This window comes from Bidens hawaiensis, unplaced genomic scaffold (genome assembly GCF_021521415.1).
Source record: "Bidens hawaiensis isolate Kalapana, Puna unplaced genomic scaffold, B.hawaiensis_p1.1 tig00022914_1, whole genome shotgun sequence".
Classification (NCBI taxonomy): domain Eukaryota; kingdom Viridiplantae; phylum Streptophyta; class Magnoliopsida; order Asterales; family Asteraceae; genus Bidens; species Bidens hawaiensis.
The window spans coordinates 77,196-103,409 of record NW_027493588.1 but is presented as its reverse complement, the minus strand read 5'-3'; the positions used below and the strand labels follow the sequence as shown (position 1 = coordinate 103,409).

Below are 26,214 nucleotides of genomic sequence, written 5' to 3'. Positions count from 1 at the left end.
CCCATGAGACACATTTACACCAACTCTTTAAACCCAAAATTGGAGCATCTATGTACCAGTTATCTCCCTATCCATTTTCATTCTTTTTGCACTTTGTGTTTCTTGCAAGCTATTATTAACTCGTTCGTGCTGAAATACACAGTTCGCACCATGTCGACATCCCCGAGCGCTGTTGAAATAAATACACGGCTTCATACTCTTTTGTTTTACATCGCGCCCTTTCTGATTATTATTGTTATTATTATTCACTCCTTCCGGTTTTTCTCCACCGTGCTGCTGAATCAGACTCTTGTAATAATTTAAATCCTTTTTAGCCAGTGGGTTTACCTCCTGCAGTGGCGGTTGAGGAGGCTGCAGATTCGGAACTGAAACCGGAGCGGGAACAGATGCATGAACGGGAACCGGTACGGGCCCCACCCGACTCGGTGGCTGGTAATGTGTGCCGCTAGAAGACGGTGTTGAAAACGGGAGGTGAGTTGGTCGGGTGTGAACGGGTAATGGTGGGTCGGGTAAAGATATGGGTGGCGGCAATGTAGCGGGAACAGGAGGCAGTTGAGAAATTTGCTGACCGAGTTGAGAAAGTTGCTGAGTAGATGTGGACGGTGCATGGGTCGAGACTAGTTTCTCGATTAAACCAGGGTCACTTAGGAGTTTGATGAGCAAGCTTGGGTCAATTAGGTTTCCTGGAGCGGTACTTGACATGGCTGCGTTTAGAGCAGAATAGGCTGCGGTTACTACATCCGGTTCGACACCTGGGACCACGCCAGGTGGTGGTGGTGGCATACCGTTGGTTGATGATGATGATGATGTGTCGGGTGCCGTGTCTTCGTCTTCGATGGGTGTGATGGGGATGATCGGAGTGTGTTGATCGTTGTAATATGATTCATCAGTTCCCATTGTTGATGCAGGGCTGTAAAAATGGATATGTTTGCATAATCAAAAATGGGAAAATTTTGAAAAATATCATAAAAATAATAATACATATGAGAAATATTAAGACCAACTTTGGTGGAACAGCAGATGGCCGTGGATAAACTGCTTCCAGTACTCTCATCTCCCGTTGAGTTTCAACCTCCAATTCTTTGCTTTCTTCTCCAGCTGCCACTTGCCATGTAGGATCCAAAATAAACTGTGAAAATTAATATAAGATATGAAATGAAAATAGTATTAGAAATAACTTGTATAAAAGATGACGAAAATAAGCATTTTAAGAATTATACATAGACTATTATCTGAGGTGGATGTTAACACACAAAGTTAGACCGGCCCACAGTTGTCAATAGCGAATAGCGGTATATAACCACAATCTACCTATATGCTAGGTAGCAATAGCAAAAAAATAGCGCCTGCTATTTCACGTTTAAAGATAAAGTAGTAGAAAATTTTAGAACCAACAAAAACGCTATTTGACAATTGTTATCAACAGAAAGAAAACACTACCAAAATAGCTACAAAATGCTATCACTAATCACCTAAAAACACTATTTATATTAGAAAAAGATATTCTAACAGTCGCAGCCATTTATATGCTATTTGGATGCTAAACATCTTATAGCGGCATCAGGGCGCTTCGCTACATAGCCCGCTATAGCGTTCCCTACAGCCGCTATCGACAACTATATCGCATAAGAAATGAGGTTTTAATGGAAAAACTAGGGGTGGCTGGTGTATCTTAAGATAATGGAGGGTAGATTGAAATGGTTTGGACATGAGAAGAGGTGGTAGGAGACAATGCCAATCAGAGCAGTGATAACTCGATGTTACGGGAAGGAGTCAGACAAACCTAAACTTACATGGGATGAGCGGGTTAGCCGAGATTTGTTAGACTTACTTGTCTTTGAGAATATGGGAGAGGATAGAAGTTCATGGAAATTTATGATTTGGGTTAAGGAGCTTCGCCTACACCATAGTTATCAAATGTGTTAGGCGCAGTCAAGGCGCATACCCCTCGCCTAGGGCCTAGGCGCAAAAAAAGCGAGGGCCTGAGGAAAAATAAGCGCGCTTAAATAAAACATTTAAAACATATTATGTATATGAAAAATAATACTATTCTTCAAATAAAATAAACAAAAGCTATTATATAACATTTGATATCATCTAATGAGTGCCAAAAGTTCTAAAATAGTCAAGATTCAAATGTGATTCCAAAACTTGAATAACAAAATGTATCAATATAATGCCTTTTGACTTCTCCTAGATCTAAGTTTCAATAGAAACCCTTGCGTTTCTTTTGCTCAGCTTTTATGTTCTCATGTTCTTGGCATAGACAATGCCGAAACGCTCGCCTAGGAACTAGAAGCGCATTTATTGAGCCTCGCCTGAAAAATGGCCGAGGCGCAAGAAAGCGAGGGCTTTTATAACTATGGGGAAAGTCGAGGGTCTTACTGGTAGCAACCTCTCTATCCCTTGGGATAGAAGTTAGGTTGCCTACATCCCACCCTCCCTCCCTCTACCCTACCAATAGCTTTGTATCGGGTGGGAATTGTACTTGATATGGATTGTTGTTACGTAGACTATTATATCTATACTAAGAACTAATCCTCAAGAACAAACAATCATACCCAGTAAAATCCTACCCATAAAAAAGCTATTGGTAGGGTTTGGGGAGGATGAGACGTAGGCAAACCATACCTCTATCCCAAGAGATAGAGAAGTTGCTTCCAGTGAAACAAAAACACTCGGCTCCAAACACCACCTACTTACAAAGCATAATATAAAAAAATATAGTGCTAGTGATGGTTTCCAAAATGTCATGATAGAATGCTACCACCAACATACACAACATCATAGAACAACATATAGACACAATGGTAGACGACAGTTGCAAGCAAAGTCTGCCAAATGTGTCACTACCCTAAAGAAGATCCCGAACCTTAATTCTATGTCTCCACGAACTCCTATCTTGGATCATGTCCTCAAGAGGTGTAACTCTATCAAATCTTGCCTAACCCACTCATTCCAAGTTAGTTTGGGTTTGCCTCTATATTTCCTCCCCTCCACAATGAGGGTTTCCCCTACTATAACTGGCATCGTCACCTGCCTCCTCTTCACATGCCCAAACCATCACAGTCTCCTATCTTATCCAAAATACTAGCTACCTCTACTATTTCTCAAAAAAAACATCATTTCTTATCAGGTCCAACTTCGCATGGCCACACATCCACCTTAGCAACCCTCACTAAAGTCCTATTCCTTTTATTCATATTTTGATGCATCGTATACAACTTTTTGTGCCCTTTTACTTACACTCCAAGTGTACAGATTTTTTTTATTTTTTTTTTTTTGTTTACAACATTTCTTAATAAAATACATAGGTGTTTGCTTTGGTGATTGATAAAAGAATTCATTATGCTTCATATTTGTGAAAAAATTAGATTTCTGGCATCTGATGTGCGATTATATCTTTGTCCAAATTTACAATGTGAACTTTATACATTATATGTTTTCTATATTAACATCAGCGCAATAAAAGTACTTTTCTTCGTAAAACTTATATTGATATTTAATAACTAATATTACTGATATATTCATTCCAATATTTTATGTCATATCCTCATCCACCTTTTTTTGTATAAACCTCCTTTTGGTTTATAAAAACTTTTTTTAGCTTTAATAAAGTTATATTAAGCTTCAATGCATAAACATTGTAGAAAACAACTTAAAGCATTTCAAGGTATTCGCTTTTATCGTTTTCGATCAGTGTAAAACACGTGCCGCTATCCTTTTAGGCATATCACAACCATATTTCTTATGTTAAATTTCAGTAGATATTGATGCATAAGTATACATTTTAAAATAGGGTTAATATCATAAAAATTAATATCCTTTCTTATTTTTCACGAAAAAGTCCTTCAAGGCATAATTTACTATATAACAGTCCCTGCACATGCAAGAAACCACAAAAAAGTCCCCAAACACAATTTTACTATATTAAACCACACTTGTCTAGAAATCTGGAATGCATTTGTTTGTAACAATGTATTCAAAACAATGACTAATTACCCTTAAATTCGTAAAAATAATATTATATACATTCTTTTTTGCAAACAAAAAAGTTGAATACCAACTGATTAAATTTTTACACATTTAAGAGCTAACAGGTCATTATTGTAAATATTTTTTTCACAGGTAGTACTCTAGACAAGTGTAGGTACTTAATTTAACAGACTTGGGTTGAAGGATACTTTTGTAGTGGGACTTTAATATGTTAAAATTATGTTGAGGTACCTTTTTTGTAAGAAGTGAGAAAATATATAGTTTCTTATGATATGTACCTTTAAGATGTAAACGGTTTTCTGATACAATATTCGACTTAAAACATTCTTTAGCATTAACATTTCTTTGGTTAGATTATAATTCTATATAATTCAAGGCACTTGTCAAACAATCAAATTTCACCGACCCACGGTCATAGAGCAAGTTAAAAAAGATAATTTTTAGTCGATTTGGTTTTCGTTCAAAACCAAGTACTAAATCATATAGTTTTATAAAAAAACATAAATGCAGAAGTCAAATATAACTTCTATTCAAGAACAAAGCTACTTGATCAGTATCTTTCACTGCCTTAGTACCTTATTTCTGTTAAAATTACAAATTTAGATGTTCATGTTCAATAAATTTTTCAAAAAGTTACTACTGGCACTCATAGGACCCAATATCAGTCATTCAATAATTGATAGTTCTTTAAGTTTCCAATTTGTTTTTCCCAACGGGCACTCTTAGGCCTCGCCTGGGGCCTAGGCGCAAAAAAAAGCGAGGGCCTAAGGAAAAAAAAACGCACTTAAATAAAAAATAATAACTATATTATGTATATTAAAAATAATACCAATCTTCAAATAGAATAAACAAAAGCTATTATATAACATTTAATATCATCTAATTAGTACCAAAAGTTCTAAAACAGTCAAGATTCAAATGCAAGTTGGCTTCTCCTAGACCTAAGTTCCGGTAGCACTCCTTGCGTTTGTTTTGCTCGGCTTTTATCTTCGCATGTTCTTGACTTAGACAACCAAAGCGCTCGCCTAGGAACTAGACGCGCATTTATTGAGCCTTGCCTGAAAAATGGGCCTAGGTGCAAGAAACGAGGGCTTTTAGTAACTATGATCTGTACCAAAACTTATATGTGCTTTTGGAAAACTATAGAAAGATATTTTGTTTATATAAAACAACTGACAGCTAATAACTGATAATTACATTGGTTCAGAGTGGTATTTTTTTCTACAATGGCAAGTTTAAACCTGACCCATTTCAGTCAGAACACATTTTGACCCAAACCATGCACGACCCATCACCCGCCCAACCCACCCATTTTGTCAATATGACACAAACAACAAAACAGAAAACTTATGCTTACATCTAATGAGTAACTTTTTTGAAATCAAGAGTACTTGCAATCAAGATAAGAAGTAAAAAACTAGACGAAAATAACTTACTCTGGTAGGACATTTCCACTGGATGAGGGGTATTTGAGATAATTTGTTCTGCAATAAGTTTGAAGGCTGGATTCCTTCAAATCCAGGTGGCAAATTGTCATCAGAACTTGATCCCCCTGAATGCCATGACCATGAGTCCTTTGCTTGGAGATGATCTTGACCGCCCAAACCTACTTGGGATGGCGATTCATCTGATAAAAACAGCTTTACCTATTATAATACATTAGTGTTAGCCAAATTATATAAGAAATTCAGTCATTACACAACCCAAAATTTTAAATGATAAGACTGTTCTCTAGTTATTTTATGCACATAAAACAGGTCTTCCCACGTAAAGAAAATAATCACACTGAAACGTTCATTTTAAAATCTTTTGCCTTCAACATTTGTGTTTTTGAGACTAATTATAATTATCTTATTATTGTGACTTAAAGTCCCAACTATTTAGGAGTCAAATGACTAGTTTTGGACAATGAGTGTCAAACTAACTACAACAGAGCTAACTATGATAATGTAAAACCAAATGTGCTTATTTAGTTTTATTTTCATTCTACAGTCCACCATCTTTCTTCAAAAAAAAAAGCTCTTTTTGATCATTTTATCAATTAGATTGTTAGATAATGAGACTTTCCTAACACTCAAACATGATTATCTAATTATTATACCTTCAAACAACAAAAGCACATCCAAACACCATTCTATATGATCTGTTGACATCAAAGTTGATTATTGACTAATTATTTACTAGGACTTGGGGAAAAAAAAGCAAACCCTTTTGACTCTTTAAAAAGAATATTAAAAAACTGGCAGCAAATATCGATCTTCATGTTAGCAAATGTCAAAACAGAGCAGCCTTTCCCAAAGTATTCTCTATGTTCATGTTAACATCTGATCCCACTTTTTGACCTAGAGATGAATTTTAAGCTGCTACCTCAATAGTTCAGCAACATCAGGTATGCTTTTAAAGACTCATATATGCTTACTTCTACCAATAAAACTGCTAACTTGGAACCAGAGCAAAGTCCTATTTCCTAGGTTTCTTATTACATCTCCAAGCAATACCATACAATATCAATTATCCACCTTTACTTGACATAAACTCAATTCAAAAGATACCATTAGCACGACGAACCTAGTTATTTCACAAATATTTCTAAAAGAAACTTAAATTCACCAAGCTAAAACGAGTAAACATGTAACAATGCATTCATTGACTCAACAGAATCCACGTAAAACAATCATGATACATAAGTTTCAAAGAAAAGCATCAACATTCACCTCTTTTGGCGCTATAAGCATACAACCTACAAAGTTATAACTTATCATCCAACAAAATGAACACTTCCAGCAGTAAACAAATTCATTCACAGAATCACAGATAATGCATGTCAAGAAACATTACATCCTCACACATCCTAATAAAGAAATCAAATTCAACACCATTATATCATTTCAGTATTATGCATCTTTAACACAGGTTACAGTTATTAACTCATTTCATCATAAAATGTGAAGACGCAAAGCTTGATACAGCCTACAAAGTGATAACTTATCATCCAACAAAATGTTAAGTCACAAAGCATCATCAATATAACAAAAGACAATCTGAACATTTCCAGCAGCAAACAATTCAACCACAGATGATGCAAGTATTTCAATTTAGAAACCATGCATCCTCAACCAAACTAATGCATTTCAAGAACCACATATAAATTTTGATATGGGCATGTACAATTCATTCATTAACTCAACATAATTCAAGTAAAATAAGCATTGTAGATACATTTCTAATAAAATAATTATCTTTCACCTCTTTTTGGCACTATAAACATACAACCTACAAAGAGATAACTTATCATCCAACAAAATGTGAAGCCACAGAGCATCATCAACACAACCAGTAGCAATATGAAAATTTTCACTCACAGAGAATGCAAGTATTTCAATTCAGAAACCATTTCATCCTCAGCCAAACTAATGCAGGTCAAGAACCACATTTAAACTTTAACGCGAATTACCACCAGCATTACCATTTTACCACCAACATTATCATTTCAGTATTATAGATATCTAACACAGATGACAGTTATAAACTCATTTCATCAGAAAATGTGAAGTTATAAAGCATGATACAACCTACAAAGTAATGTTAAGTCACAAAACACAATATCCAACATCAAACAATTCAACCACAGATAATGCAAGTATTTTAATTCAAAAACCATTTCATCCTCAACCAAACTAATGCATGTCAAGAACCACTTTTTTTTATGTGGACACGCATAATTCATTCATTTTACTCAACACAATTCAAGTAAAATAAGCATTGCATATACATTTCTAAGAAAATCATCACCTTTCACCTCTTTTTGGCACTATAAACATACAACAAAAAGTGTGAAGCCACAGAGCATCATCAATACAACAAAAAACAATATGAACAAATTCATTCACAGATAATGCAAGTATTTCAATTCAGAAACCATTTCATCCTCAGCCAAACTAACGCATGTCAAGAACCACAATTAAACTTTAACGCGAATTAACACCAACATTATCATTTCAGTATTATACAATTATACCACAAAACACAATATCCAACAGAAGACAATTCAACCAAAGATAATGCAAGTACTTCAATTCAGAAACCATCTCATCCTCAACGAAACAAACGCGTGTCAAGAACCGCATTTAAACTATAATGCAATTCAACACCTACATTATCATTTCATTTCAACATTATAAGTTGTTATTTAACACAGATGGCAATCACTTCATCAATATAACTTTTTAACTTGTATATCATCAATATATTTAAGTCAATATAGTCAACATGCAGCTCTGTATTAGATTGCAGAAGTAACAATTAACAGTCCAACAACCGAACCGAAACCGATTTTAACCGCGTATTATGTATACCTGACACAGATTTAAATCTGAGGCCCAAGTAACTCGTTTTGATTTCTGCAACCCTCGCATGTTTACAAATGAAACAAATATTAACAATTTCGATTTGGATTACCGAAATTGATCTCGTTAATCAATCGAATTAGACCGCGTGGATGACATTAACGAATAGAAAACCCTAATTACAGTTACGTTCTAAAACCCTAGGTTGAGTAACGTGTTCGCGAAATGGAATGAATCTGACGGAGGATATTGTACGGTGATCTGGTTGAGGATTGGAGATCGGACGGCGGCCGTGGTGGCGGACGGTGGTGGCGATGGACAGAGGCTAGGTCATGAGAGAGAGAGATAATAAGATGGAGAGAGACAGATGTCGTACAACACTAACACTAGATTCAAACGCATATGTCATCCTTTAACTAACACTAAACTCTACCTTTAGTCCCTTTTATTTATTTACAAGACGAATACGACATTTATATTAGAGCATCTCCAACAGAGACTTCATTCTCATGTTCGAATGAGTGGGAGACGGACAGGTGGCGTTAGAAGGATGTCGTTTGGCTTGGAGGTTTGGCGACGTAAGTAGACAGAGGGATGGGCACATCACTCTTACGCACACACAATAATAAGTATGTAAGATGTTAAGGATGGAAATAGAGCTAGTGTTGTATAAAATTTGATGTTTTTGAAGGATAGTTGAAATGTGTGTCGGGAAAAAGAGCTAGTGTTGTCTAAAATTTGATATTTTTGAAAGATGTTTGAAATCTAATATTACGGCCGACATATTTATAAGGGTTTGGATCAAATACAAATGAAATTAGCGTGCTAAACGTGAGAATCAAGTAGAGTAATGTCACACCCCGACCAAAGGCGGCGGAACATGCCGAGGTGTAACGATTGTCCATAAGCACATGACACTAATTAAAGTGACAGTATTTAATAAACTCATTTCATTTCACAATATCGAAAATGTCACATAACAATTATCCATAAAATAACCATAAACAGGATATCACAAAATATGGCAAATTTGATATTGTTCATTTTTTACTAATATCCTAAGGTCTTTGATGTCATTTTCTTCACAATCATAAATCAACCAAGATGCAAACCTGCAACATTTCATAAAATAAAATTTGTCAACACAAAAGTTGGTGAGCAATTCATAAATTTAATCATATTAGTATATAATAAAGATAGCCACAAAACTTGAATACGAAACGATAAATAAAAGTGGTAATTTGGATAAATAGATATCGCTAAACACATTAGCGACACCTAGCTATAAGGGGATGCCAAATAGTCTAGGATTTTATAGTTATTGTTAATTGCATTACGTTAACGACACCTTGCTATAAAGAGATGCCAAATAGTCTAGGATTTTATAGTTCCACCAACCAAAAGCGAAAAACACATAGGCATATAAGCATAGAACACCAAATCGAGCAATTATTTAGGTAAAGTATACAACTACGTTTGTGGTTTAAGATTCAAATATAAAGCATTTTATTGAATAAGTATGAAATGTCACCCCCAAAATAAAAGATGGAAAATGGGGTATGAAGTACTCACCTTCAAGTAGTAAACTTGAAAGATGATAATTTGGAGATTTGTCGGAACGACGAGTTTAACACACAATGCCTAAAAAGAAAAGAAGTCTTGAATTTAGAAAGGTTGTCTTGAAGGTCTTTAAACAAAATAAATGTTGAGAAATGTAAATAATTAAAGTTCAAGGTTTAAAATGTAACTATTTAAGAATTTATAATAATAACCCTTTAAAAATGTAAGTTTGCTCGAAACCGGGTTAAAGTATCTAACCTTAATATTTACTCAACCTATGTTAAGTTATAAGGTGGGTAAAATGTAAGAATGCAAATCCCTTTAAAAATGTAAGTTTGCTCGAAACCGGGTTAAAGTATCTAACCTTAATATTTACTCAACCTATGTTAAGTAATAAGGTGGGTAAAATGCAAGAATGCAAATCCCTTTGGAATAAAGATACTAAAACGGTTTTTTTTTATCGAGTGTTCGGGTTGTCGGTTCGGGTCTTGATAATTGGTCAAACCCAAAGTCAACTTTCCAAAATATTGAATGTTATGAGATAACTCAATAAAATTTAATAAGACTTAACCAAGTATGTAGTTCCATTGTTTTAGAACTAACAACGCACGTTAAGCGAGTGTTCGGTTTTGTCGGTCCAAACTTTGTTATGAGATCAAGCTGGATCCAACATTTCCAAGTACTTAAGAAAATATTTAAAAATCAATTTGTAACTATTTTTAAAGAAATATACAAGTCTTGACGGCTAAAAAAAACACACTTGTGTGTCTTAAGCGAGTAAGAATCGGTTTAGTTCGGTTTCCATCTCACAACAAGTTCATAGATAGTTTCCACATGTCCAAACACTAAAGAACTTTTATAATAATGTACAAATAAAATACTTTAAGTTTTACAACCAAAAGTTAACAATAAAGTCTTTAAACAGAAGTTCGGTTTTCGGTTCGGATCGTGTTTTGGGTTAAGACCGAGGTAAGATTCTACAAACCCATAACCATAGAATTTGTAAAAATGACTTTAGAAACTTAGATCTAACAATAAGTATGTTTAAACAATTATTTAACAAAACTAGTAACAAAGTTCAGTTTACGGTTTAGAGCTATTTACGGTTAAACCGAAGCATAGACTCCTAAAAACCCATAACCATGGAACTTGTAAACATGACCAACAAACTAAAATAAGCAAGATTAATATGTATGAACAAGTTATATAGATGTATATATATCAAGGACACAAAGTCCTCCATGAAGCCTTGCCTTATGAGGTCCGAAACCTCACCGACCGGAATCGGAGAAGTAACTACCAAAGGTAAACAAGGGGTGTATATTATATATATGTTGCACAACCATAAACAAGTATTAATAAGGCTACATAAACTAATTAAGATGAAAGACTAAAACCTTCAATAACACCTAAGAAGATAACCTTGAATCTTTGATGTTTGAGAGAGTTTTTTTTTTTTTTGAGTTTTAGCAAGGGAAAATGAAGAGGAAAGGTGGTGTATATATAGGGTAATGTTGGTGGTCAAATATGGATGTGAGACACAAGAGTTTTCATGCAAAATGGATCAAGACAAAAACACAAAACAACAAAAATAAATAATAAATAAATAAATAAATAATAAAAATAAAAATAAAAATATGATGTTTTCAAGACCCAACAAGTGTGAAACAATATTGTAATATAAATCCATCATTTTGATTATAACATAAGCTTCGGTTTACAAATCGGGTCGGTTTACATAATAAACAAATACAAAAACGAATACAAACAAGACCCGAAATTGACGAATGTCACAAGTAATTATATTTACAAGTAGAGTAATTATGTAATTACATCATAGAGTAATTACGTAATTACTCTATGATGTAATTACATAATTACTCTACTTGTATATATAATTACTCTACTTGATTCTCATGTTTAGCACATTAATTTTATTTGTACGTTAATCCCCTATTTATAATTGTTTAAAAAATGTTGTGGATGCTATGAAGTGAAGTCTTATTTGTTACATTAACTGTTTTTTTTGTTTGTCATGTCATATAATTATGACATATATATTAAAAACCAAATACGTATCCTCTCACAAATGCTATGAAGATAAATTCTACTCACACATCCATCCGCAACAGGTTTGGAATCACATACCTAAACTCCACATCGGATTTCAATATATCAAAAGGTGTTGGGGAGATCATGTTTCATTACCGGGCAAAGAATTTAAGTTTTGTTTCCGTGGTTGTTCGTATTTCTTGCAATTCCACACATTGCGATTACTTCGATTTGTTACTTCCTAATGTTAATCAATGACTGATTTCGTGGTAACGCTTGGATGTTGTTAGTTTATTCGTTTAAGGTTTCGCATCCCACCGCAACACGACGGGCCAAAATACTAGTTATGCTTTAATAATTATCAAATCTAGTTATATCATTAACTTTTGCCTTTTTCCCGGTCTCCATTTTCGAATAAGTAGCTTATTTCACAATTTTACTCTTTATTCTATTTAAGAGATCTTTGATTTTTATAATAGTGATTTCCTTTTTCAAAGTACCATTTGAATCACTATTTTTTTTCCCTTAAAACGCTTAACAATAATTCAAGAAGGGGGCAAGGGCTTGCATAGTGGGGCTTCATCCCCAATTTGCACCAAAAACGTCCAAACACCGTTATACATAACGCGTTTTTGTTGCTTTTTAGGCATGCACATTTTTCCGGCGTCATGTAAAAAGGATGGTCAGATGACCAATCAAATCTTTCCTTTTCGGTTTTTTTTTTCATTCTTTTTTGTTATTTAATTTAAACATTATTTAATAATTACAAAGGGCTTTAACCACTACGCATAAATTTGATAAAATCTCTCGTGTTTACGTGATATTGATGTGGCATAAAAAAATATGCGTTTTTAACCCATCCACTACGGATGCCTAGACTTCTGGGAGGTAAAGTTAGGAAAACAATAAGTGGCACTGGGCCACTAGACTAAGGGTTAGGGGCCATTAAACTACGTAGGTTTTGGGTCTTGACTCTTGATATTCATATTACCTTGGGCTTGGAAGTTTTGTGGCATGCGGGCTAATATTATAAAATTACTTAATGGGCTTGGCTGGGCTTGCAGACAAATAAATATTTGTATTGAGGACCCGAGGTTATACTTAAAAAAGTAAGTTTGAAGTTTGAAAAAGTTATAATAGTGAAAACTATTGAGTTAAAAATAAAAATGACACTGAGTTATGGCTGGAGTCCGGAGACCGGAGTTCTTTAAATTTAAAGCGTAAGAGCATTCTCATTTCACTCTCTATCTTCAAACAAAAAATTACACTAAAACTTATTTTATTTTCTCTTTTCATTTCAATTAAATAATACTTCTTATACCTTTTATCATTGCTTTTTCTCTTTCCTTCACTCACAACCACTTTCAAAATTTATTAAAAAATTATATGAGATGATATACAGAAAAATCACTACATTTTTGTAAAATATAAAAACTCTTCACTTACAACACCCTGAATCACTCTCAAAATTATAAAAACACCACTCACATAATATGAGGGGTTGGATGAGAATGCTCTTAGAAAGAGAATCGTTAGAAATAAAAAATAAAAAATGATGTTGTCAAGTGTCATTTTTTTTAACGCTTCTCTACATGTCACCAAGTCTTCTTCATTAGCCAAGTGGCATTCCTTGCCATTTCCTTTCCGCTGCGGATGGTCTAAGAGCATCTGCAAGATTGAAACTCATGCCAGACATACCGAACCCAATAGACTGAAATACGACTTACATAAAACTTATCTCTCATCAACACGAATTCTCAGTGTCGGAGCCACATACAATTTACCGGGTTCGGCCGAACCCGGTCAATTTTCGGTTTTACATATAATCTATAGATACGATTTAATGATCGAACCTATTCTTTTAGGCGAGTGAACCCGGTCTCACTTTTACAAAAATATTCAAACCCATTAATTATAAAAATGGAGTTAAATAATTTTTTATAAATGAACATATTTTTACAAAATATAAGAAGTTTTTAAAAAACTATAAAAATTAGTAACAAACATTATAAATTGGCCAAAATAACCCATACATGATATATAGATTATAAAAGCCCATTGTTATTAACAGAATGGGTTAATAAGCCAACCAATTAACATTAACATAATATTTAAATAAAAATTAAATAGAAAAAAAAAGTCAAAAACGACAGTCGACCAATTTTTTTTCTATTGAGGAGGTCCAAACTATCGCCTCCTTCGCAGTTCAGGCCTGAAAACAACGACGATATAGCTTTGTTATGACAGTGATGTTCCATTTTATTTATTTGGACCGACCGGACCTATCCGGGCCCGAATACTTCGACGGTGGAAAAAATCGAACATCAAAAAATCCCTAACCCACAAACAAAAATTTCTGACTCCGCTACTACGAAGTTTCACCTCCCTCTCTCACCTCACCCCGAGTACATATGTGTGCTCTCCATCATGTAAGCCTAACTTATAAAAGCTACATTCGATTCCATTGTTAATACTTTCTTTTTCACTTTTATTCAAATACAAAGTTATAAAAGAAAAGGTAATAGATAAATACCACGTGGCACCACCCAAATTTTGAAAATCAAACTAGTGTTTGCGGGATTTTGGCACCACTTGCACTCAAGAGTCAAGTCTACAAAAGCCCAAAACTCATACCTACAAGTTCACATTTCATCAAATCAAATCAGTTATGTCCACACCAACTTATTTCATAAACCACCAGCCATCAACTCTCATCTGATCTCCGGCCACTTTCATTCCATAACTATAGCAATTCGCATTCAAGCTCCGGCAAGGTATATATTACCGTCAATTTTCGTGTTATCTTTTCGAATTTTGAGCTGAAAAATGTTCACATTTGTTTAATTTCCTTCATTATAATTTATATGATGAGTATCATTATAAAACTCTTAAATTATTTAAGAACATGAAGGAACTTATTTGATTTATTTGATTGTAGTTTATCATTTTTTATATTTATATTTACGATTACAATTATGGGAATTAGTTTTTACACATATCTAAATTTTTTTCACATATATATGTGAGTTTGTTATTACATAAATTTAACACATATGTAAACTTGTGATATATGTTATAAAAATTTATATGTAAAATATGATAAAACTAGTTTCAAATAATGTTAATATATGAAAAAAAAAATTAAAAAAAAAATGTTTGGTTTTTAAGAGTTCCTATAAGTTATTAACTTTTTTGGAGTTCTGAAATAATAATAACCCTTAATTTATAAGCATGTTTTACACTAATCGCACGAATGAACTATTCGTAAAACGTTGAAGAATGTTTGTGCTTATGTGGCTTGTTTTATGTTCCTATGGTTTGGTTTTCATTTTACATGCTATTAAAAACCGAAAAACCGAACCATAACGAATTTACAGATATTCATATTTATTTTTTATTTTAAGAAATTTATATGAATTTAATAAATATGAAACTTATATTTTTTAACACAAATGTCAATTAATTATTAATTAACAAAATGATTTATGCCAAATTAATAAAGCTTTTCTTTCGGTCCAAAATTTTCAAGTTCAAATGACAAAACCCGACCGAAGCCAAGTTGAAAACTCAAACAGAACGAGTTTCAAGAACCAAAATTTAGGTTTGTAGTTCAGCTTTCACAAAATCGGTACCCATCGATTTGGTGTGCATTAAACGTTTGTATGTCTGATTGTTGTTGAAACTTAAAAGTTGAAACCACAGGTTTGGTGTGCATTAAACGTTGCACTTTTTTATTATGCATTTACGTACACAAATCAGCAATGACTTTAATATTTTTGTGTTACACATGATTTAATAGTACAATGATTTTAATAATTTTTTGCAGGTTATAGGGCCGGTTGATGTTATGTTGCCTGTAACGTACTCAAGCTGCAGCTCCATTGTTGACGGAACAACGTCGTCATTGGAACAAACACGACAGAGCAAAAGCAGGTTCACTAGTAAGCCTTCATGGCTCCTTCTAACGATTTCTGGTGAGGGACCTTTGTTTTACATTATATCTAACTTGTTACGTTTGAATTAAGCGATTGTGATTTTGTGCTTTTTCTTTTTATTATTTTCTTTCTTGGAAACTGGATTTCAAATAGATTATTAAATATTTAGATGTCAAAAGTAGATTTGGTTCACATGCTAAGTTTAAAAACTATACACACTTGCTATTTCAGTTTTTCCACTCGTTTATTTCTTATCTATAGTATATAAACGAAAACCCTAAAATCCTATGTGTCGTAATGTGGTCGCTCCCCCTTTTATGGAAGTCAACAGATTGCTTGATTTTTAAATGGAGGCCATTTATTGATTTAACCCAAATTCATGGGTATGAGTCTAATCAAAACCATATGGCTCTTAAACGGGTTATAACATCCCATTAAATTAAAAATTAATCTTACCAATTATTTGATATGAAAATCTTATAAGATAGGGATATACTAAAATTTAATATCCAATTTAAAAAGAAAAAGATATTATTTATAATTAATAAACAATTTTACAGTCAAAAACATAAGCGGGTCATGGGTCATCAAATTCAGATAGTTTTTAAACAGGTTATAACATATAATTTATTTATGAAACTCTTTCATCATTAAACCCTAAGTATATTATTAACTTTCTTACAATAAAGAAAATTAAAATCCAAAAAATAAATACTAAAAAACGAAAAAATGTAAAACAATCATTATCTCAAGCCATCAGATTGCTTTATTTGTAAATGAAGGCTTCTCACACATTTGACCCGAATTCACGAGTAAAGGTCCCACCAAACCCAGATAGCTCTTAAACTGTTATAACATCTCTTTATATAAAAAACAATCACACCAAATATTTGATATTGAAAATCCTATAAAATAGAAATATGCTAAAAATTAATATCCTATTTTATTTAAAAAAAGATATTACTTATAATTAATAAACAATTTTGTAATAAATAAAATAAACGGGTAATGGGTATCACCAAACCTAGATAGCTTTTAAACTGGATTATAACATATTATATATTTGCGAAACCATTTCATCATCAAACCTCAAGTATATTAATTATTAAATTTCTTACAATAAATAAAATTAAAATCCAAATATACATATATAAATATTAAAAACGAATAATGTATAACAATCCCCGTAATACGGGGGATAAAATCTAGTTAATAATAAAGTTTTAATATTAATATGCATTTTAATAAATTACAATTACGTCATATATGTTTGGGTCACTGGAGATTATATCATTTAACTTCAATTACACTGAACGTCCATAGTTACACTTTGGTCGTTTCCACCAACAAATGTGAGATTTTCAGTTAATTATTTTTTGTAAAAATGACCATTATATCCTTATTGCTAGAAAACCGTTATAATATTTTAAATCGGTCTCGTGTTCTGTTTTGGTAGTTTGATCATTTTAACTAAAACTTAACAAAAAAATTTATCTTCTGTTAGCGAAAATGAATAACGAAAAGTGTTACATGTAAACTTCATTAAGGTTTAGTGTAGTTGTTAAAGTTAAAGAACATAATTTGCAAGTGACCCTAGAATGAAGAACTTAAAAGAGTATTCATTTAATAGATTTCTATTTTACAATATCATATATCCAACAACCTTTTTTTCGTGATAACAATTACTATCTAGAATTTATTGTCTCAAAAGTGGGCCATTTGCTCTGTTTTGAGAAGCATCCAATGCTTTTAAAAATAGTTCAATGCGTCCCATAAAACGCAAATATATGGTGCACTGCATTAACTCATAAGAAAATAGTTGAATGTTTTTTTTTTCTTCTTCTTAAAATCCAAACAAATCACGTGACAATCAACGGCTATGATTTCCAGTAGCAAGCATCATTTCATCATGTGTCATGTTACTAAGGACAACATGTTTTTTATTAGATACATATATACATAAGAAACCTTACCAGAAAACTCACGGGATATGTTATCCTACATTATTATCTATGTATATAATGCATGACCCATATATGGTTTATCGTGTTAACAAGTAGAGTTAAGCATGTTTATTTATAGACAACTATTATTCTATTAAGGGTGTAAATGAGCCTGAACAAAACTCGTGAGGAGTTTTTAACCTTACGTTCGGCTCATTTGTAATTTATTAATTAATTTACAATTTTATGTTAATTTATCAAATAAAAATTATACACCTACTAACTTGCAAGCCTAGTTGAGCTAGATAATTAAGTAATGCTTTTATCTTAAACTCGTTTTCTAAATTAGCTTCAACTTGAGCTCATTTAAACTTTGGGTAGTTGAGTTTTAGATGATATAATTTTTGGTAGCTTATTAGTGAGTCCTGTTTTATACCATGTAATAACATATTTTTTTTTAATCTTTAAAGATCTTTTGGATTACATATGAAACTCAATAATCATTTTTATTTAAAGAAGTATTAAAACTTAGACAATCGTGCACGGTAATATTCCGACGCCGAAGAACTGTAACTTTTTTTTAGTAGAATCGGATTTGTCATTCAAAAATGGTTTGCGACGCAGTTTACTGTCCGCTTACCCACATCTTTATAATTGGATCATTTTGTGAAATTATATTACATGAACTTTTTAATGAAAAAAAGAAAAACACTTATGATTGAGATTCACCCATGATATGAACGTATGAGATGTTGGAAAAGACAATTATACTTTTAGCTGCAGAGGAGAATCTTTTATGTATGGAATTTGGTTTTGATTTTGAAATAGATTTGGGAGGGAGTTGTGTCCTAAGATTGTACCCAAGATTGTGTTTTACGTACGGTCACTTTCATCTTTGTATTGTTTATTATTTTCATTTCAATTCCAATAATTAAATCAAACGGACCTGTCCATCATAAGTTATGGACCATCAAAGTCACGAGTTTAGATTTATTGTTTTAAAACCGATTATTTTATAATGTCCGTGCGCTCTTTTTTTCATAACATTTAATTATACTATAAAAATTATCTTGTAACAAATTAGACTGGACGACGCATTAATATCAACCGACCCATAAAAACTGTCTTTTTTTTTTCTTAGCATGTCTAACGAATAACGATACCAAATAGATGGTACATTTAGCATTAATCGTTTACAAATATGCATGCCATTGGTGAATTTATATTTATCACGTATTATTAAAACAGACATGGAAGATAAAATACAATCAATCAACGGGGAGTGCAAGCCGGACACATTTGGGGAACGTGCAGACTTTTATTATCGAAACCGTCCTGAACTTTTGGCCTTACTTCAAGATCTTTATAATCGCTACCTTTATTTAGCTGATCGTTACACTCGTGCACTCTCTAAACAACAACTTCAAAAACGCGTACATGAGCAAGAACAAATGTGTCACGTAAACTTTTTCGATCATGTGGAGAGTTCACTTTCTTGCCATTCTCCGCTCCATCCTCAAGAGCCTGATACCGCCGTGATTGTAATATCGGAGCTTGTTATGAAGTTTGTCGATTACCATATCGTGGTGGATGCGCTACAAAATTTGAATATGATGCAGGTAAAATATGCATTCATATGCGAATACGCATATGCAAAATAACGCTTAATACATAGTTGATTTAATTGAGAACCTAAGTATATTTTAGTAAACGAGTTGAGCCAGGCTTTAAGTTGTGAAAGCTCAAGCTTGACCTTGGCTATTTTCAAGCTTTATTTCTAAAGCTCAAGCCCGGCTTGTAAATAGATTTTCAAACTCGAGTTTGGTTGTGGCTCAACTCGTTTATTGTTTATTATACAATTTATAAACATTTGAAACATTTTTTTTATGTATTTAAAAAATTAATTTTAATATTTTTAAATATAGCATAATATCGTTAATTGGTTATTTTTATCATTTTTTTATCCATACAAAATACTATATAAATATATATTTAATATATCAAATAAAACTTAATAAATAAAGTTTGTTTAAGCTGCTGAGCCAGCTCCATAAGTTATGCTCGAGTTGTGGCTCGTCTATTAAACAAACATATTTTTAGGCTTGAACTCCAACGGCTCGAGCTCGTTTAAGCTTTGTTTGATTTGAGCTTAATTTTAGAGAGCCGATTTTGAGTAACTTACTGTCTACGGGCGGCTTGGCTCGCTTCATTCAAGTGCTTGTGCAGTTATTTTGTTTCTCTATTAAAAATTTAAAATCGGTCCTGTACTAAATGCGTGCTTGAACGTCAGGGCTTATATTATGTTTTGTGTTTGTAGGAAGAATCGAAGAAGAAGATAGAGATACAAAAAAGTTTACTAGATGTATTAGAATCAGAACGTGTGGTTTTAAGTAATGAAAACTCTAGGCTAGCATCAGAGTCATTATTCATGAAACGTAAGGCGGGCGAGCTTGCAAGATGCGTGCTACATGAACAAACAGAAGACGAAAATGCCCTTAACCTAAGTCGTAAAATTGATGATCTTCAAGGGCAAATATCCGAGTTGAAGAAAAAGAACAAAGAGTATTGTGACAAGTTGTTGAAACAAGAAATGCAAGTGAACAAAAATGAAAGAAAGAAAAACAATATAAGAAGTTTGATTATGAAAAACAACGGTGTTAGCGATGAGAGTAGTGGTAGTAATATTAGTTGGAGCGGTGAAGACGAAACAGGTTGTTCGGTGAGTAGTACAAGTAATAGTAGCACATGTACAAGTTTAGTTCAGGCGATGAAGGGTGGGAAAAAGAAGCAATGTACACGTGACGGTGATGTGGAGAAGCGGTATGGGTTGTGGGACCGGGTGAAGAAGTTTGATTTGTTTATGTGTGGACATCGTCTTGATGCTACATGCTGATATGAATAGGTGATTTGTATTGATTAATTAATTTGACACAATTAACGTTTTTATTTTTTGTTCAATTACTATCATTAATGGGCTTGTTAAATGATGATGTGAGTTTAAAATTGGGCTTGTATAGGTCTGGTTTTAAATTAAGTAGGGCCATTGGGCCTGATCCAGCTCATATCTCGAACCGGTTTTTCCCAAACGCGATGCTGACTTCGTAAACCCAAACCAGTCAGATGGTTTTAGTTAACAAGTTATGTTTTTCTTTCTCCGTTTAAAAAAGATTACACTACCATACTCAGTCTGGGAAAACAAAAACAAATAAACTAATAATAATGATAAATAATAAGATTATGGTTCGATCAACTCAAAAACCCAAACTTTTGCCATCAAATCCATATTTTGCTTCATATTGCCATCCATTCAATGTTTGATTGTATCATCCATTGTTTGCTTAATTGTGATTGTTAGGATTATGCGATTGTAGTTCTTGGTTCATGGAATGATCTATTAGATAATAGTATCATATTAGGGTTTATTAGTAAAAGCCCACAGGCTCATTAGGTTACTTAGGGTTTTGTTATGATGTCTATATATTGTAACTCGATCCTTCAATATTCAAACCAATATTTTATCATTATCTAACAATAATCAGTTTCTTGTAATGTCACCGCTAATGCTTCAATTTTTTGGATAACATTAATGTGAGACAGGTTTCATTGGATTAAAATCGAGCGAAAAATACAAGTGTTAGATAGGATACTTTGCGTAGATTTGATTGTAGTTGGGCATATAATTAGCCTTCTTCGCACTATTTTTCACACGCATCTATATGTGGCGGTGGCTCAAGTCCCTTCCTAGAGTTTTCAATTTTATCTTGATAAATTACCGTAAAAAAATTGGCACATTGTTACGTATCTAAAGGATGTGCAGATGATATTGGTTTGTTAATGGGCTTGTATTACTCTGGCTACACTCATACAACATCGCTTCCATATGGTCGGAGCTTCATTAGGGCCAAAAGGGGCCTTGGCTCCTCTATTGTTAGGCTTAGAAGTGTAAGTTTACCCATTACTTTTCAATAAAATTGTTTTTATTTGGTTAGCCAAAAGCCCCAACTAAACATATGTTTTCCGAATATCCCTCCCCCCACCCCCCAAACCAATTTAAATGTTTAAGATTCGTCACTAATCGCTTTTCCAAAATCCTCTCCCATTGTCAGTTGTCACGGTCTCTTCCCTCACACAAAATTCACTAAAAATCTGGAAATAAATCTATTAAAATCACGCGCCTAAATATCCTTTTTACGTAACAAGATGTAGAGGTGCACAAATCGGGTTTTTCTAGTACCCCGTTCCGGGAATGGAACCGTCGAAACCGGGTTTGAGATGATCGGGTATTGAAAAAACGGGTATTAGTCATACCCGGGTCAGGTTCGGGTCCGAGTATTGTCTCTAAAAACCATACCCTATGCACTGGGTTCGGGTCAGGTATAGAACCGGGTATTCTAAAACCGATTATTTGAATACCTTTTTTTCAGGTATTGAAAACAACCGTATTTCTGGTTTTTTCAGGTATATTTCCGTTATAGATTGGGTTTTTTTAAGGGGCTACACTTTCTTGGGGTATTTTTTCGATATTTTTAGGTATTTTTCGGATAATTACGGGTATAGATTGGGTATTTGAAATACCTAGTTTCAATTATTGGAAAAACTAATGGAACCGGTTTCGTTTTCAGGTACTACCGGGTATAAATCGGGTCTGGTTCCGGGTACAAGTTTTAGTACTGAAATGCATACCTTATCCGTACCCAACAGGTATGGGATCGTGTAAGGCCCCGAACCCGGTAGCCCTACTTTCGCGTCGGATTTACTCATAAACACAGTTCTTACAAATCAGAGTTCATTAAAACTTTCGCGGAATATAAAAACTTTCATGAAACGTTACAGCAATCCAAAACTTGTCTTAATTAAACATTCTTGTCTTTCAAAATAAACGTCAATTACATTAAAACATTTTGAGTCTTCGGATGCCAGTCTCCTATTCGCCCACCATGTGCCCGCTCAAGCTAGCTGTCTCATTCTACTCACCTGCGTGCATACTAAAAGTCAGCTACGCTGAGTGAGTTCTAGTTAATCAAGCAACTTATCATACAACCACTACATACAATATATACGTATCCGAAGACACATAGTCCACAGTCTAACATGCCATTGCTTAACCACTTAATTACCCCTATAGCTTAGCCTCTTAATTACCCCTACAGCATAGCCACTTATGCCACTTTATGCCACTTGATGCCACTTTAATAACGAATATCGTTATGCCACTTTGCCACTTTAATAACGAAGACACGTATAGGCTTACCCTACCACGTACTATCGTCATGCCACTAACACTCTTACTAGACTCTGCCACTTCTATCACAATCTACCCCTACTTGTCTACAGCACACTTTATATCAATACAATATTTACATAATAAGCAAGTCACATCATAGAATACATACACACTAACAACCACTTGACAATCACTATCCTTGGCGATACGTGCAATATCCGAAGATCGTTCACGTACCGACAAGCATTACATAATAGCTACTCGTATAACATCTATACACTTACCACTTAAGGTAAGTGTATTCACACGTTCACATCTAACCTGCTTACCTTACCACTTAGCCTCTTATTTGCACCTACCACCTTGCCACTTTAATAACGTATAACGTTATGCCACTTTGCCACTTTAATAACGTATAACGTTATGCCACTTTAATAACGTATATGCCACTTTGCCACTTTAATAACGTATAACGTTATGCCACTTTGCCACTTTAATAACATAAAACGTTATGCCACTTTGCCACTTTAATAACGAATGCACGTATAGGCTTACCCTACCACGTACTATCGTTATGCCACTAACACTCTTACGAGACTCTTGCCACTTCTAACACGCTCTACCTCTACTTGTCTACAACACGCTTCATATCATTTACATAATAAGCAAGTCACATCAACAATCATACACACATAATAACGATGGCACGTACAGGCTTTCCCTATCACGCGCTCACGTTATGCCACTAACACCCTTACTGGACTCTTGCCACTTTTAACACACTCTACCTCTACCTGCCTATATCACACTTCATATCAGTTCGGTATTTACGTAATAAACAAGTCACATCATAACATTCATACACACTATCAACCACTTGGAATTTACTATCCTTGGCGATATGTGCAATATCCGAAGATCGTTCACGTACCGACAAGCATTATAAAACATATACTTCGTATAACATCTATAGCATACACTTACCACCTAAGGTAAGTGTATTCACACTTCACATCGAGTATGCACACAGCCCCGAAAACATAACAAGGAATGGGGCTAGAAACTCACCTGAACTCTGCTTCTTCCTCCGATAGTTGTAAATCCCTTCTTTAACTGAGCTCGGCTGACTGTATAAGTTACACGTATCAATACTCGCCTGATTTAATCTGGTGGCCTAGTATTAGCTTACTTTTACTTATCTTTTTTAATCTATTTTCTAATCGAACTTGACTTTAGGCGAAGTTAAACCTTAGGCGAACTTGGCTTTAGGCGAAGTTGTCATCAGGCGAACTTAGCTTTAGGCGAAGTTGCCATCAGGCGAACTTAGCTTTAGGCGAAGTTGTCATCAGGCGAACTTAGCTTTAGGAGAAGTTATCAGTTAGGCGAACTTGGCCGTAAGCGAAGTTATCAATTAGGCGAACTTGGCCTCAGGCGAAGTTACCAGTTAGGCGAACTTGGCCGTAAGCAAAGTTATCAATTAGGCGAACTTGGCCTTAGGCGAAGTTATCGCTTTGAAGGCGAAGTTGCCCAGTTCGCGGCGAAGTTGCCCAGTCCAGCCGCTGTGTGGTTTCTATCAAGCATTTTGGCGATTTTAACACCCTTGTTATGGTTCAACATCACCCACTACGTTCCCCAACCGTTTTCGGTCGTTTATACACTATAAAGCTTGGATCTTTAAACTTCAAAGATCAAGAATCATACCTTTTTGAGCTTGTTTGGATCTCGTTTAACTTGTTTAATCACAACTAATCGCTCACCCTCTCTCGGATCTTGTTCGTTCCTCTCCTCGGCCGCCGGCGGTGTATGTGGTGTGTGTGTTTTGGGTGTGTGTAAAGATATGGATAAATGGATGGAATGGAAAGGATTGGGGTTTAAGGGGGTATTTATACTCCCTCAAGCCCATGGACCGAAGGCCCATATTTCCTTTTGGTCCATATCCAAACCCATCTAATTATCCTACTAAGTCTTCATATTATGCTGTTCCACTAACTCGTTTATTTCACCCGACAAAATAATATATTAAATATTACTTAGAAATTTCGGGATGTTACAGATCGGGTATTAAAAACCCAGGTATAAAAAAAACCGATTCCGGATTTTTTTCAGGTACGGTTTCAGGTTTGGGTTTTTCTTTTTTTCTTTTTTTTTGCACAAGAGGGTTAAAAAGTTGATGTGAGTTCAGAATTGGACTTATATAGACTTGGTTTCAGATTAAGTTGGGCCATTGGGCCTGAACATCCCCATAGGCCCAGGACCCCATGTGGTGGCGTTGATAGCCGAAAGACGAGGGTACATGCACCAATCAGCCGGTATCCCGATGATTGAGTGCTATGTGCTTTATGTCCAAGGCTTGATGCAAAACTACTATCGAGCCGGGGGTCTCACCGGAAGCAGCCTCTCTATCCCTATGGGGTAGAGGTAAGGCTGTCTACATCTTACCCTCCTCAGACCCTAACATAGCTTTGCTATTGGTGGGATATACTGAGTACGATGATGACGATGATGATTCTTTTCTCCAATTTTTACTTTTTCTTTCCTTTCAATTTGAAGGAAAACAAATCCCACCGTTTTACTCTTCATTTCTCCTCTTTTCCCCTCTCCATCATTTCTTTTCTTTTCTTCATTGAAAACTTGTAAATACAATCATTCATATATTTACACCAATTCTTTAATAAATACAATCATTCATTTTCTTTCATTAAATTAAACTCGGAAAGACAATCATCGTTTTTTCTCTTCCATTTTCTTTTCTTTCTTCCCTTAAAAGTGAAACTCGGAAACAAAGAGTTAATCCTAACTATTATATATTCACATAAATCATTATATCTATATTAAATACGCATCTATGGTTGATGAGCTTTCTTTTTTAGTTATCAATTGGTTGCTTGATGCATGATGAATCTGATTTTGGAGAACTTTTTTCTTCCGACTTGCAGATCAAATAAAGAATATCTTATAGAGCACACATAATAACTAATTACATGTAATCTTTTAGCCATTTGTTTTACGTTAAAGGCGTGATTAAAATGGTCAATTTACATTGTAACATACAAACAACACTAAAATCTTTAATAAGTTGGTACTGGACACTGTAATGATCACAAGTGCATGCCACCGAGATACATATTCCTATTTGGATTATACATACAGGAGCTGAA

General features: G+C 34.1%; 2 protein-coding genes across 2 annotated transcripts; one reads left to right on the top strand and one right to left on the bottom strand.

The window, feature by feature from the left end:
• LOC143566577 (zinc finger CCCH domain-containing protein 6-like) lies at positions 1-8,487 on the bottom strand. The gene is made up of 4 exons (XM_077053242.1): positions 8,352-8,487; positions 5,433-5,642; positions 1,005-1,129; positions 1-910 (listed from the first exon to the last, which is right to left on the bottom strand). The coding sequence occupies exons 1-4, from the start codon at positions 8,409-8,411 to the stop codon at positions 49-51; spliced, it is 1,257 nt and encodes a 418-aa protein (XP_076909357.1). The 5' UTR covers positions 8,412-8,487; the 3' UTR covers positions 1-48.
• A 7,001-nt stretch (positions 8,488-15,488) lies between these two features.
• Positions 15,489-20,731, top strand: LOC143566587 (uncharacterized). The gene is made up of 5 exons (XM_077053250.1): positions 15,489-15,555; positions 15,657-15,661; positions 15,781-15,928; positions 19,081-19,451; positions 20,150-20,731. The coding sequence occupies exons 1-5, from the start codon at positions 15,489-15,491 to the stop codon at positions 20,723-20,725; spliced, it is 1,167 nt and encodes a 388-aa protein (XP_076909365.1). The 3' UTR covers positions 20,726-20,731.
• The last annotated feature ends 5,483 nt before the right edge of the window (positions 20,732-26,214 follow it).

What these genes read in the sequence shown, in the direction of transcription:
- LOC143566577 (XM_077053242.1), bottom strand. Translation starts at nt 8,411, where the DNA reads ATGCGAGGGTTGCAGAAATCAAAACGAGTTACTTGGGCCTCAGATTTA. An exon ending in AGTGGAAATGTCCTACCAGA is followed by an intron (nt 1,130 to 5,432) that starts GTAAGTTATTTT and finishes TAATTTTCACAG; the next exon opens with TTTATTTTGGATCCTACATG. An exon ending in CCATCTGCTGTTCCACCAAA is followed by an intron (nt 911 to 1,004) that starts GTTGGTCTTAAT and finishes CCATTTTTACAG; the next exon opens with CCCTGCATCAACAATGGGAA.
- LOC143566587 (XM_077053250.1), top strand. Translation starts at nt 15,489, where the DNA reads ATGACAAAACCCGACCGAAGCCAAGTTGAAAACTCAAACAGAACGAGT. An exon ending in GCTCCTTCTAACGATTTCTG is followed by an intron (nt 15,929 to 19,080) that starts GTGAGGGACCTT and finishes TTATTAAAACAG; the next exon opens with ACATGGAAGATAAAATACAA. An exon ending in AAAATTTGAATATGATGCAG is followed by an intron (nt 19,452 to 20,149) that starts GTAAAATATGCA and finishes TTGTGTTTGTAG; the next exon opens with GAAGAATCGAAGAAGAAGAT.